This window comes from Eriocheir sinensis, chromosome 17, assembly GCF_024679095.1.
Source record: "Eriocheir sinensis breed Jianghai 21 chromosome 17, ASM2467909v1, whole genome shotgun sequence".
Taxonomy (NCBI): domain Eukaryota; kingdom Metazoa; phylum Arthropoda; class Malacostraca; order Decapoda; family Varunidae; genus Eriocheir; species Eriocheir sinensis.
In genome coordinates, this window is record NC_066525.1 from 14,955,300 (window position 1) to 14,968,474 (window position 13,175).

A 13,175-nucleotide genomic window follows, 5' to 3' on the forward strand; every position below is an offset into this window, starting at 1 on the left:
TTCTATTGTGTCCTTGAATGGCTGACTTTGGTTAAAGATACACCAATGTCATTATTTTATGTGTTAATTTGTATTGTAAGTCCTGAGTTACTATCATGCAGTATACGATTCTTAAGTTCTTTGTGTCTATTATGATTCTACAGTAGTGGCTTTGTAGAGGTAAGTAAACTCGTTCGTTCCTTTATAATAATGAGATTGATTGATTGATAGTTTATTGTTGCACGTAAAAACAACAAAGGAGAAGGGAGGAGCATGCCATCCTAACCCTCAGGCAGTACAGAGTGTGATTATACAACTAAGGATACATGTAAGTAGCAGGAAACTAAAAAGATACAATGGTACGTAGGAGAATCATCAGCCTACTGTAGAAATCCCTCTTTTATAATAGTGTGATGTCTTATTAATATATCATTCCATATTATTTTTTCATGATAGTGGTGAGAAAAATCCTTTAAACCCTTGGAATAATATATATTCATATAGTGTAGGTACCCCTAACTCGTTTAAATTTGGGAATGGTTATCCACAAAAAAACATATTCATAATGGTCAAATATTTTTTTAAATATATTACTGCATGCTTTACTTTGATAATAACGATAAAATTCTACCATAATCCCCGAAATAGTGATGGGGATCGAGAACGTTTGGCGGTATTGCGAGAAATAGCACCTCGCAGAAATAAGTTGCTCTGGTGTCCACTACGCATGCGCACTGGAACACGCAGCAGGAAAACGCATTGATTTGCCTGATTTTCTTCTAGTTTATCCATTTGTGATCTTTGTGATGGTTAATAATGCCCACGAAAAATAACTTACCAGACCAACCAAGCAAGAAATGAGTGAACTTGAACATGGGGTCATTCTAAAATCTGCCCTGTTCGCTTATTATATAAGCCTTCTCTTGATAAAAAAAAGCTACTCTGATATTTGTGCCGTGTATTGGAGCCTAAACTGAAGTCAACGATAGCGATGAGGGAAATATAGAAAGAGTAAGGAAGTTGAATCTCTGCGAGCTATTTTCCGACTGCGAGATAACTCCTACAACAGCTGCAGCCATCTTGTCAACACGCCGCCTCATGAGTCTGGCGGGGAGTGTTTAATTTGCTCGCCTTTGTGGTGCAGGAGGCGGGAAGCACATGTTCGGCGGCCCGTAGGAGGTGAGTGTGACCTGGCGTTGGTGCACGGGAGTGGCGTCGCCGAGGAAGGTGCTGCCGGGGCCGGGGACGCCGCACGTCAGGGGCAGGGGTGCCACCAGGGTAACACACGCTGCGGGGGACGTCTTGTCTGGCCGCCTCACCGCTGGCCTGATACACACTAGGAGCAGAAAAAGGCTTTAATGATGTACTTTAGTAGATTTTAAGAAGCGAAGCAGGTAAAGGGGGAGGAGGGCGGACGCAATATGCTGCCTGTTCAGCATTCCTATAACACCTGAGACCCCGAGTCTTTAAAGAGAAAAAGAAAGTGAAAGCGATGAGAGAGAAGAGAAAAAGGGCGGGGGAATTGCGAAGCGGAAAGATTAAACAATACAGCAAAGGACTTGTTGGTTTGTCACCCACCAGGGAAGGGAGGTTGGGGACGCCCAGGAAGACCGGGTGGTCGTTGACTATCATGCAAGCAAGCTTATCTTCCCTTTCAGAGGTCTAGTCACCCTCCTCACTGGACAGCACAGTGGGGCAGCCAATTTAGTCTCTGACTCCAATCATTCTTCAGATGACGTACTGGATTAGCCTACATAGTACCAGTAGTAGTGGTCTAAACCACTAGCCTGACGAAAGGGCTCTTGGTAAAACTGCAGCAGGAGTTGGTGCATTATTCTCAAGACAGATTGTTTTCATGGGCAAAATATGACAACTTTTTTTGTGGAGAGTTTTTTTTCTGCACAAACCATAAAAAAATACTTATGGAGGGTACATTGTATCAGGAATACTTGAGCTTCCCATAGCCCACTCCGGGGCGGAGTGGGCTATGGGAAGCTCAAGTTCACACCTGTTTTCTATGTGAGCGAGCAAGTGAAGGTTCTCTCAATAGTCACAAATTATTTTTATACTAAACCAACCCCAACTTGTAATCTAACTGCTAACAGCTTAAGCCCCCCTCAACCCCCCTAACCTAACCAAACATAATATAACTGCTAGTGGGGGGGGGGGGGGCTTTGACCCCCCTTGACCCCACCCCACCCAACCTAACCTAACAGCTAATAGGGGGGCTTCACCCACCCCACCCCCTGTTAGTACAACAAGAATTATAAACCATTTCAAAAATACAGCAACTGACTTCAAACCTTACGCTCCGCCTGCCACCCGTCCTTCTTTTGACCTGTCTGGTATTTGTTTCCTCAGATATAAATTCTCCACAAAATAACAATCACATTCTGCCCATGAAAACACAATCTGTGTTTACAAAAGAACATTAAACTAAACTCTTAACTCAATACTTACCTACTTCTGTGGGTCAGTCAAGGAATGTGTTCCACACTCCATTTCTAGGCACAGACGTGAGTTCAAACTTCAAATTCTTCCTGCTTCCTGCAGCAAGTGAAAAAGGAGCTATATGATTGGCTTTGAGTTTAGATATGTATCTCATTGGCCGAAACAATGAGTCAGTGTTCTTGATTAGCGGTGACAACCACTTGGCCACCAACATTGCCAGATTGTTATAAGACAGGCTAGGTTGTTAGATTTAGTGAAGAAGACTGCCTGGATCAGATAAAATTTTCATCATTAATGATTAAGATTAATTTGAAACATCAAAAACTATCTGAAAAAAATAGTTGTCATTGGAATTGGAAAATTACCTAGGCTGAAAATTTACCAAAAATGTCATTTGAAAGCTTGCGATTTATCTATACTTTGATAGTTTGTGTTTGTCATTATCTAATGCTTTATTTTTTGTTACAGACGGGTAAACGATGGCGCTGCCACCGTACCTCATCCCGGGCAGCCCATGGGCTTACATGGCGCAGCAGCAAGCCCAGCTTGCTGCTGCCCAGGCCCAGGCTGCCCATGCACAGATGCATGCACACTTCCAGGCACAGGCGCAGGCCCACACTGCTCAGGCACAGGCCATCCCTCGCCCACAAGCTGGTCCACCCCCTGTTGAGAATGTGTCTCTGGAAAAAATGCAGGAGAAAGCCAGAAGGTACACCTCTGAGATGGAAGAGGGAGCAGAACATTTTATTTACTCTCTCTCTCTCTCTCTCTCTCTCTCTCTCTCTCTCTCTCTCTCTCTCTCTCTCTCTCTCTCTCCCCATGTTTAGCATGCAGAAAATCAGTATCTTCATATTCCTCTGTCTCCCTTTTTACTTTGTATTTTATTTATGTAGGGATTCATCTCTAACCTATTTTAGCATTTTATAAAACATTTTTTTTAAGTTACCTTTGTTTTTTCATGTTTTTTTCTCTTGCAGAGGTGTAATTACTCTAGTTTCAAGACTCAGGCAGGCAACCAATTCCAGCTGCCATAGTTGTGATTTGCTTTGCTTTCTGAGATAACAGTGAACAAAATTTACTGCTCTGTCATCCCATTGTTATGTCCACTCAGACCATTCTCTTTCATGATTCTGCTGAGTTCATTTTTGTTCATTTCCATGAACTGAGGTTTTCCATAACCTCCATCTTCACATCTTTGTCTTATCAAAGCTGCTATGCTGTCTAAAAGGTCTACAGTAGATCCAACACCATTATTCATCCATTTAAAGGTTTATAATGATAGGGAGGTAACAAATACCCATATCATTAACACCATACCTACCATGGCTCTTCTAACCTCCACTACCCACCAACAGATGGCAGCAGCTGCACAACAAGAAGTATGCCGAGAAGAGGAAGTTTGGGTTTGTGGATGTGCAAAAGGAGGAGATGCCACCAGAACACATACGCAAAATTATCCGGGACCATGGAGATATGTCAAGCCGCAAATACCGACATGACAAGCGTGTGTACTTGGGTGCCCTTAAGTTCATGCCCCATGCTGTACTCAAGCTGCTGGAAAACATGCCCATGCCCTGGGAGCAGATCAGGGATGTGCAGGTGTGTATTGTGTTGAAGTTGCTCCAGTAGATGGATGGTTACAGTGTTTATTATTCTCCCTCTTTATTTGATTTATGTTGTTAGGGGTAATATTATCAGCTATACCAGTGCTATGATTGTAGTTGATGTGTGCATTGGTTTCTTGGACAAGTTTGCTGAAAAAGGGTTCTGTGTAAAAATTTAAAGGTTAATGCTCAAGAGGTTTTATAGTGAGATTAAGGTGCATCACATTTCGTTTCTTTAATAACCAGAAAGATAGTTCACACTTACTACAGTTTCAGGTTGATATAGACCTCATCTTCAACAGAATTACAGAAGCTAACATTAAAATGCCTCTCAAGGATGTGTAATCTTCTCTGGACAGGTGCTGTATCACATCACGGGTGCCATCACCTTTGTCAATGAGATTCCGTGGGTGATCGAACCTGTGTACATCTCTCAGTGGTCAACAATGTGGATGATGATGCGCAGGGAGAAAAGAGATCGTCGTCACTTCAAGCGTATGAGGTTCCCACCCTTTGATGATGAAGAACCACCGCTGGACTTTGCTGACAATGTGCTGGATGTGGAGCCCCTTGAGGCAATCCAGATGGAGTTGGACCCAGAAGAGGATGTGGAGGTGAGATGTGTTTGGTTGAATGGAAGGATAGTGGAGGGGTTGGATAAGGAGAAAGATAGATGTAAATTTCATGTAAGCAGATTGACTGAAGAAATAGTCAATTGATGATGTCTAGCCTACTTTGTGATTGCCTTATTAGGATTGCTTAGATGTTTTTGATGTTGGGAGTTACTGCAGTTGTATCACCCTGCTGGAAGTTAGGCTGATGATGTCTTATGTGTTCCAGGTTGCAGAATGGTTCTATGAGCACAAGCCCCTGATTGACACCAAGCATGTCAATGGCCCCACCTACCGCAAGTGGCGCCTCACGCTGCCACAGATGGCAACGCTGTACCGCCTGGCCAACCAGTTGCTAACAGATGTGTCTGACAACAACTACTTCTACTTGTTTGATCTCAAATCTTTTTTCACAGCAAAAGTTCGTTTCTATTCTACATGTATTGCTTTTGTTAAAAAATATATATATATATATATATATATATATATATATATATATATATATATATATATATATATATATATATATATATATATATATATATATATATATATATATATATATATATATATATATATATATATATATATATATATATATAGTATTTTTTTAAATCATTACAAAACAAATTTTGTTGTATTTGAGGAATTCTTGATATTTATGATCAGTATTCTTGAGATTACTAGATATCCATGGATAATTTATTTATTTTAAGTTAAGTTTCATTATAATACTTATTATGTGTGTGATGAAGATTCTTTCCCCAGGCTTTAAACATGGCCCTGCCTGGTGGTCCTAAGTTTGAGCCGTTGATCAAGGACATGAACCCAGCTGACGAGGACTGGAATGAATTCAATGACATAAACAAAATCATTGTGAGGCACCAGGTGCGGACTGAGTACCGCATTGCCTTCCCCTACTTGTTCAACAACATGCCACAGTATGTGCACCTGAGCTGGTACCACACCCCTGTTGTGCTCTACATCAAGACAGAGGACCCAGATCTGCCTGCATTCTACTTTGATCCTCTTATCAATCCCATCTCCCACCGCAACACTGTCAAGGGAGAGGTGCTGCTGCCTGATGATGATGAGGTGAGACAGTCAACACCCAATAGTTTTTTTATTTATTTATTTTTTTTTTTTCTAGTTCAGATATTTGTGACCACTAATGATAATGATGTAAGCTTATACATATATTGTAGCACCACTTTATTACTGTCCTGATTCCTCTCATTTGTAATGGAATGAATACCCACCTAATCTTTTTTTATACATAGGTTTGTTACTGATTCTAACAATGCTGAGTGCCATTAACTTTAATTCTAGTCATTAGTACTCCTGATTAAGGACCTACAGTGATGACAAAGTAGAGTGACAGTCTTACTGTTGTATGTTTATGACAAGAATTTCTGTTCCCTTCCAGGACTTTGAGTTGCCAGAAGATGTTGACTCCCTGCTTAAGGAGTGGCAGTTATATGATGATGCAACAGCTAATGGTATAGCCTTGTTGTGGAGCCCCCGGCCCTTCAACATGCGCTCAGGCACCATGAGGCGGGCCATTGATGTGCCCTTGGTGAAAATGTGGTATAGAGAACACTGTCCACCTGGCCAGCCTGTGAAGGTAATTGTTCCACTTCAGTGTTTCCCTTTTATCAGTCTTGATTATAGCATAATATTTGTAATATTTTGGGGGGGTTCTATCAATGAGTAATTTTTCCTCCACAAAGGCTGACTATCACGTAGAATCTTGCTTAGTGTAGGTAATAAGATTTTGATGGTTGTAAGTTAAACATTATTCAGCTTAAAAGTCATCTTATGAAAACCCTTTCGCTCATTTGATTCAAAGTAAATCCATCCATTTCACTTGAAAATTATTTAAAAAGTTATTGAAGCATTTGGCAGAGGAAAGGTAGACATTTTAGTTATAAATGAGGCACCTGAAATGGTTTGAAGCACTTGATTATGGACATAATGATGTGCTGAATAAGTTCATTATGAAGGGGAGGAGGTAAAAGTGGCAGGGTACTACAAAACAGGTGAGTGTAAGTCTTTATCTTGTGTAAGTATTTTTTAAAGGAGTGTGAGGGTGGATCATTGGGACTCTTCTATAGTCATTCATGCATTTAATGGTAAGAAAATGACAGAGATTTACTTGGATGTATAAAACATTTTATTTAGAGTTTGCAAGAAATCACAGATGGTGTAATTTATATTTGCAGGTCCGTGTGTCTTACCAGAAGCTGCTGAAATACTATGTTCTCAATGCCTTGAAGCACCGCCCTCCAAAAGCCCAGAAGAAGAGATACCTCTTCCGCTCATTCAAGGCCACTAAGTTCTTCCAGACAACAACACTGGACTGGGTGGAGGTGGGACTGCAGGTGTGTCGGCAGGGCTACAACATGCTGAATCTCCTCATTCACCGCAAGAATCTGAACTACCTCCACTTGGACTACAACTTCAACCTGAAGCCAGTCAAGACTCTCACAACCAAGGAGCGTAAGAAGTCCAGATTCGGCAATGCTTTCCATCTCTGCCGTGAGATCCTGCGCCTGACAAAGCTGGTTGTGGATGCCCATGTGCAGTACAGGCTCAACAATGTTGATGCCTTCCAGCTGGCAGATGGCCTCCAGTACATATTTGCCCATGTTGGACAGCTGACTGGGATGTACCGTTACAAGTACAAGCTCATGAGACAGATCCGCATGTGCAAGGATCTCAAACATGTGATCTACTACAGGTTCAACACTGGACAAGTGGGCAAAGGTCCTGGTTGTGGCTTCTGGGCCCCAGGATGGAGGGTGTGGCTTTTCTTCATGAGAGGCATCACCCCCTTGCTGGAGCGCTGGCTTGGGAACCTCCTCTCACGTCAGTTTGAGGGTCGACACAGCAAGGGTGTCGCCAAGACCGTCACCAAGCAGCGTGTGGAGTCGCACTTTGACCTTGAGCTCCGTGCTTCTGTCATGCATGACATCTTGGACATGATGCCTGAAGGTATCAAGCAAAACAAGGCTCGCACCATCCTTCAGCATCTGTCTGAGGCCTGGAGGTGCTGGAAGGCCAACATCCCATGGAAGGTCCCTGGCCTCCCCACCCCAATTGAGAACATGATCCTTCGCTATGTCAAGATGAAGGCTGACTGGTGGACCAACACAGCTCACTACAACCGTGAGCGCATCCGTCGTGGTGCAACTGTAGACAAGACGGTCTGTAAGAAAAACATGGGGAGGCTCACCCGCCTGTATCTGAAGTCAGAGCAGGAACGTCAGCACAACTACCAGAAGGATGGCCCATACATCAGCCCTGAGGAAGCTGTGGCGATCTACACCACCACTGTACATTGGCTTGAGTCACGCCGCTTCGCCCCTATCCCCTTCCCGCCACTCTCCTACAAGCATGACACCAAGCTGCTCATCCTGGCATTGGAGAGGCTGAAGGAGGCATACAGTGTCAAGTCTCGCCTCAACCAGTCACAGAGAGAGGAACTGGGATTGATTGAACAGGCCTATGACAACCCCCATGAGGCTCTGTCCCGCATCAAGCGTCACCTCCTGACACAAAGAGCTTTCAAAGAAGTTGGCATTGAGTTCATGGATCTCTACAGCCACCTGATCCCTGTGTATGATGTGGAGCCTCTTGAGAAGATAACAGATGCATACCTAGACCAGTACTTGTGGTATGAAGCTGACAAACGTCGCCTCTTCCCCCCTTGGGTTAAGCCTGGAGACTCAGAGCCTCCACCATTGCTGGTGTACAAGTGGTGCCAGGGTATTAACAACCTTACAGATGTCTGGGATACTGCAGATGGGGAATGCAATGTAATGCTGGAGTCCAAGTATGAGAAGCTGTATGAAAAGATTGACTTGACATTGCTCAACAGACTGCTTCGACTCATTGTCGACCACAATATTGCTGATTACATGACGGCCAAGAACAACGTGGACATCAACTACAAGGACATGAACCACACCAACCGTTATGGCATCATCCGAGGTCTACAGTTTGCATCCTTTATTGTCCAGTACTATGGCTTGGTGATGGACCTGCTTGTGCTGGGTCTGAAGCGCTCAGCAGACATGGCTGGACCCCCACAGATGCCCAATGACTTCCTCAATTTCCAGGATGTGGCCACAGAAACCCAGCATCCCATCCGCCTCTACTCACGCTACATTGACAGGATCCATATCTTTTTCCGGTTCAGTGCTGAGGAGGCAAAGGATCTCATCCAGAGGTACTTGACTGAACACCCAGATCCTAACAATGAGAACATTGTGGGATACAACAACAAAAAGTGCTGGCCAAGAGATGCCCGGATGCGCCTCATGAAGCATGACGTCAACCTGGGCCGAGCTGTTTTCTGGGACATCAAGAATCGGTTGCCGCGCTCTGTCACTACTGTCAACTGGGAGAACTCATTTGTCTCGGTTTACTCAAAGGACAACCCCAACCTTCTCTTCAACATGTCTGGGTTTGAGTGTCGCATTTTACCCAAGTGCCGCATGACTCATGAGGAATTCAAGCACAGGGATGGTGTCTGGAACCTGCAGAATGAGGTGACCAAAGAAAGGACCTCCCAGTGCTTCCTGAGGGTGGATGATGAGTCAATGCAGAGGTTCCATAACCGTGTGAGACAGATCCTCATGGCCTCTGGGTCAACAACTTTCACAAAGATTGTCAACAAGTGGAATACAGCTCTGATTGGCCTCATGACTTACTACAGAGAGTCTGTAGTTAACACACAGGAACTTCTGGACCTGCTGGTGAAATGTGAAAACAAGATTCAAACACGTATCAAGATTGGCTTGAACTCAAAAATGCCCTCAAGGTTCCCCCCTGTAGTTTTCTACACCCCAAAAGAGCTGGGAGGCTTAGGTATGTTGTCCATGGGTCATGTCCTCATTCCTCAGTCAGATCTTCGTTGGAGTAAGCAGACTGATGTGGGTATCACTCACTTCAGGTCTGGCATGAGCCATGATGAAGATCAGCTCATTCCCAATTTGTACAGATACATCCAACCGTGGGAGACAGAGTTCCTTGACTCTCAGAGAGTGTGGGCCGAGTATGCCCTCAAGAGACAGGAAGCAACAGCACAGAATCGCAGACTCACCCTGGAGGATCTGGAGGACTCATGGGACAGAGGGATTCCCAGAATCAACACACTCTTCCAGAAGGATCGTCATACCCTTGCCTATGACAAAGGGTGGCGTATCCGAACAGAGTTCAAGCAGTATCAAGTACTGAAACAAAATCCTTTCTGGTGGACACATCAGCGCCATGATGGAAAGTTGTGGAATCTGAACAACTACAGGACTGACATGATCCAGGCCCTTGGAGGTGTTGAGGGCATCCTTGAACATACCCTCTTCAAGGGCACATATTTCCCTACTTGGGAAGGTCTCTTCTGGGAGAAAGCTTCAGGATTTGAGGAGAGTATGAAGTACAAAAAGCTGACCAATGCCCAGAGGTCAGGTCTTAACCAGATCCCCAACCGTCGTTTCACCTTGTGGTGGTCGCCCACCATCAACAGGGCAAATGTGTATGTAGGTTTCCAGGTACAGCTTGACCTGACTGGTATCTTCATGCACGGCAAGATCCCCACTCTAAAGATTTCCCTTATTCAGATTTTCCGTGCTCATTTGTGGCAGAAAATCCACGAGTCTGTTGTCATGGATCTGTGTCAAGTCTTTGATCAGGAATTGGATGCTCTGGAAATTGAGACTGTGCAGAAGGAGACTATCCATCCTCGAAAGTCTTACAAGATGAACTCATCCTGTGCTGACATTCTTCTTTTTGCTGCTTACAAGTGGAACTACTCCAAGCCTTCACTACTGGCAGACTCCAAGGACACTATGGATGGCTCTACCACACAGAAGTACTGGATTGATGTCCAGCTTAGGTGGGGTGACTATGACTCGCATGATGTTGAGCGTTATGCCAGAGCAAAGTTCTTGGACTACACTACTGATAACATGTCACTGTATCCATCTCCAACAGGTGTTTTGATTGCCATTGACTTGGCATACAATCTTCATAGTGCTTATGGCAACTGGTTCCCAGGAGCCAAACCCTTGATACAGCAAGCTATGGCAAAGATCATGAAGGCCAACCCAGCCTTATATGTGCTCCGTGAGCGTATACGTAAGGGTCTTCAGCTGTATTCTTCTGAACCTACTGAACCATACCTTTCCTCCCAAAATTATGGTGAACTCTTCTCTAATCAGATTATTTGGTTTGTGGATGACACTAATGTGTACAGAGTCACAATCCACAAAACCTTTGAAGGTAACCTGACAACCAAGCCCATCAATGGCGCCATCTTCATCTTCAACCCTCGAACGGGTCAACTCTTCCTCAAGATCATTCACACCTCTGTTTGGGCAGGTCAGAAACGTTTAGGTCAGCTGGCCAAGTGGAAGACAGCTGAGGAAGTTGCTGCTCTTATCCGGTCTCTCCCAGTTGAAGAACAGCCCAAGCAAATCATTGTCACAAGAAAGGGTATGTTGGATCCCCTTGAGGTTCACTTGTTGGACTTTCCCAACATTGTCATTAAAGGCTCAGAGCTGCAGCTGCCATTCCAGGCTTGTTTGAAGGTTGAGAAGTTTGGTGATTTGATCCTGAAGGCAACAGAGCCCCAGATGGTACTTTTCAACCTGTATGATGACTGGCTGAAGAACATCTCATCATACACTGCTTTCTCCCGCCTCATCCTTATCTTGAGAGCCCTCCATGTCAACAATGATCGCACTAAAGTCCTCCTAAAACCTGACAAAACCACTATCACAGAGCCTCACCACATCTGGCCTTCCCTCAGTGATGAAGACTGGGTGAAGGTGGAGGTGCAGCTCAAAGATCTGATCCTTGCAGATTATGGTAAGAAGAATAACGTGAATGTGGCCTCCCTCACTCAATCTGAAATTCGAGACATTATCTTGGGAATGGAAATCAGTGCTCCTTCAGCCCAGAGGCAACAAATTGCAGAAATTGAAAAGCAGACCAAGGAGCAGTCTCAGTTGACAGCCACCACTACACGCACTGTGAACAAGCATGGCGATGAAATTATCACCTCCACCACCAGCAACTATGAGACAGCAACTTTCAGCAGCAAAACAGAATGGAGAGTGAGAGCCATCTCTGCCACCAACCTTCACCTCCGTACCAATTATATTTATGTTTCGTCAGATGACATCAAGGAAACTGGGTTTACATATATCCTGCCAAAGAATGTACTGAAGAAGTTCATCATTATATCAGATCTGCGTACACAGATATCTGGCTACCTGTATGGTGTGAGTCCCCCAGACAACCCTCAAGTTAAGGAGATTCGTTGCATAGTTATGCCACCACAATGGGGAACACATCAGATGGTCCATCTTCCACACAAACTGCCAACACATGATTTTCTGAATGAGCTAGAGCCCTTAGGATGGATTCATACCCAGCCCAATGAATTGCCACAGCTATCACCACATGACATCACAACTCATGCTACAGTCATGGCTGACAACAGTTCCTGGACAACTGACCGCACCATTGTCATCACCTGTTCCTTCACACCAGGCTCCTGCTCACTTCAGGCCTACAAGCTGACACCCTCTGGGTTTGAGTGGGGCCGCAACAACAAGGACATGGGCAACAACCCTAAAGGCTACCTGCCCTCTCACTACGAGAAGGTTCAAATGCTACTCTCAGACCGCTTCCTTGGCCTCTTCATGACACCACTTCAGGGATCTTGGAACTACAACTTCATGGGTGTACGCCATGATCCCAATATGAAGTATGACCTTCAACTTGCAAGTCCTAAAGAGTTTTACCATGAAGTCCATCGTCCTGCACACTTCCTGAACTTCTCATCCCTGGATGAGGCTGACACAGCTGGGGCAGACAGAGACAATGCCCTGGAGTAATCCAATTCCATATATGTTGTTTGGTCATGTGATTTTAGTCTATGAGGAATTTCATTGTCATGAAATTCATACATTTCATCAGTGATTATCAGTTACTGTTCACCAGAGTTCAGTTTATGTATCTACACAGTTTTAGTGTGTTGTACAAAGGATTTATAACTTTTCAAAGACTTCAATAATTTAGATATTTGCTAGTGTAAGGAATTTTTACTAAAGCTTACAGACCTCAGAGGACACTAATTTGTGTTTTGTGAAGTCATTTGGCTGTAATTTTTTTCTCCAGTAATTTTGTTTGCAGGAATTATACAATATGAAAGTACCATTTGCTTTGAAGAGAGGAACGTGCATCTCAAAGCAAAAGCTGTATTGCAGTTCTGTGGCTACAACTATCATAAAACATATGCCACCATTATAGTAACATTTTGACCTTGTGGCACCAATGTTGTAGTCATTGTAAATCCCCTTTGTGGATACATGAATTATGTTGGATTGAGGGGTGGGTGGGAGGGAGATAAATTTTGTTATGGTAGCTTACAAAAGGGGGGAGAGGTAGGTCCATTCACTGTATTATATTAATATACATTTATGTAATGATGAGCTTTTTATTATCTGCAGTGTGCCTTTGT

At 43.9% G+C, this 13,175-nt stretch overlaps 1 protein-coding gene across 1 annotated transcript; it reads left to right on the forward strand.

Moving 5' to 3' along the window:
* Window positions 1-1,008: 1,008 nt before the first annotated feature.
* LOC126999994 (pre-mRNA-processing-splicing factor 8) lies at window positions 1,009-13,066 on the forward strand. Its single transcript, XM_050863350.1, has 8 exons — window positions 1,009-1,158; window positions 2,899-3,139; window positions 3,786-4,029; window positions 4,394-4,648; window positions 4,875-5,066; window positions 5,414-5,740; window positions 6,072-6,269; window positions 6,868-13,066. Exons 2-8 carry the CDS (start codon window positions 2,910-2,912, stop codon window positions 12,547-12,549), a joined length of 7,128 nt encoding a protein of 2,375 aa, XP_050719307.1. The 5' UTR covers window positions 1,009-1,158; window positions 2,899-2,909; the 3' UTR covers window positions 12,550-13,066.
* The last annotated feature ends 109 nt before the right edge of the window (window positions 13,067-13,175 follow it).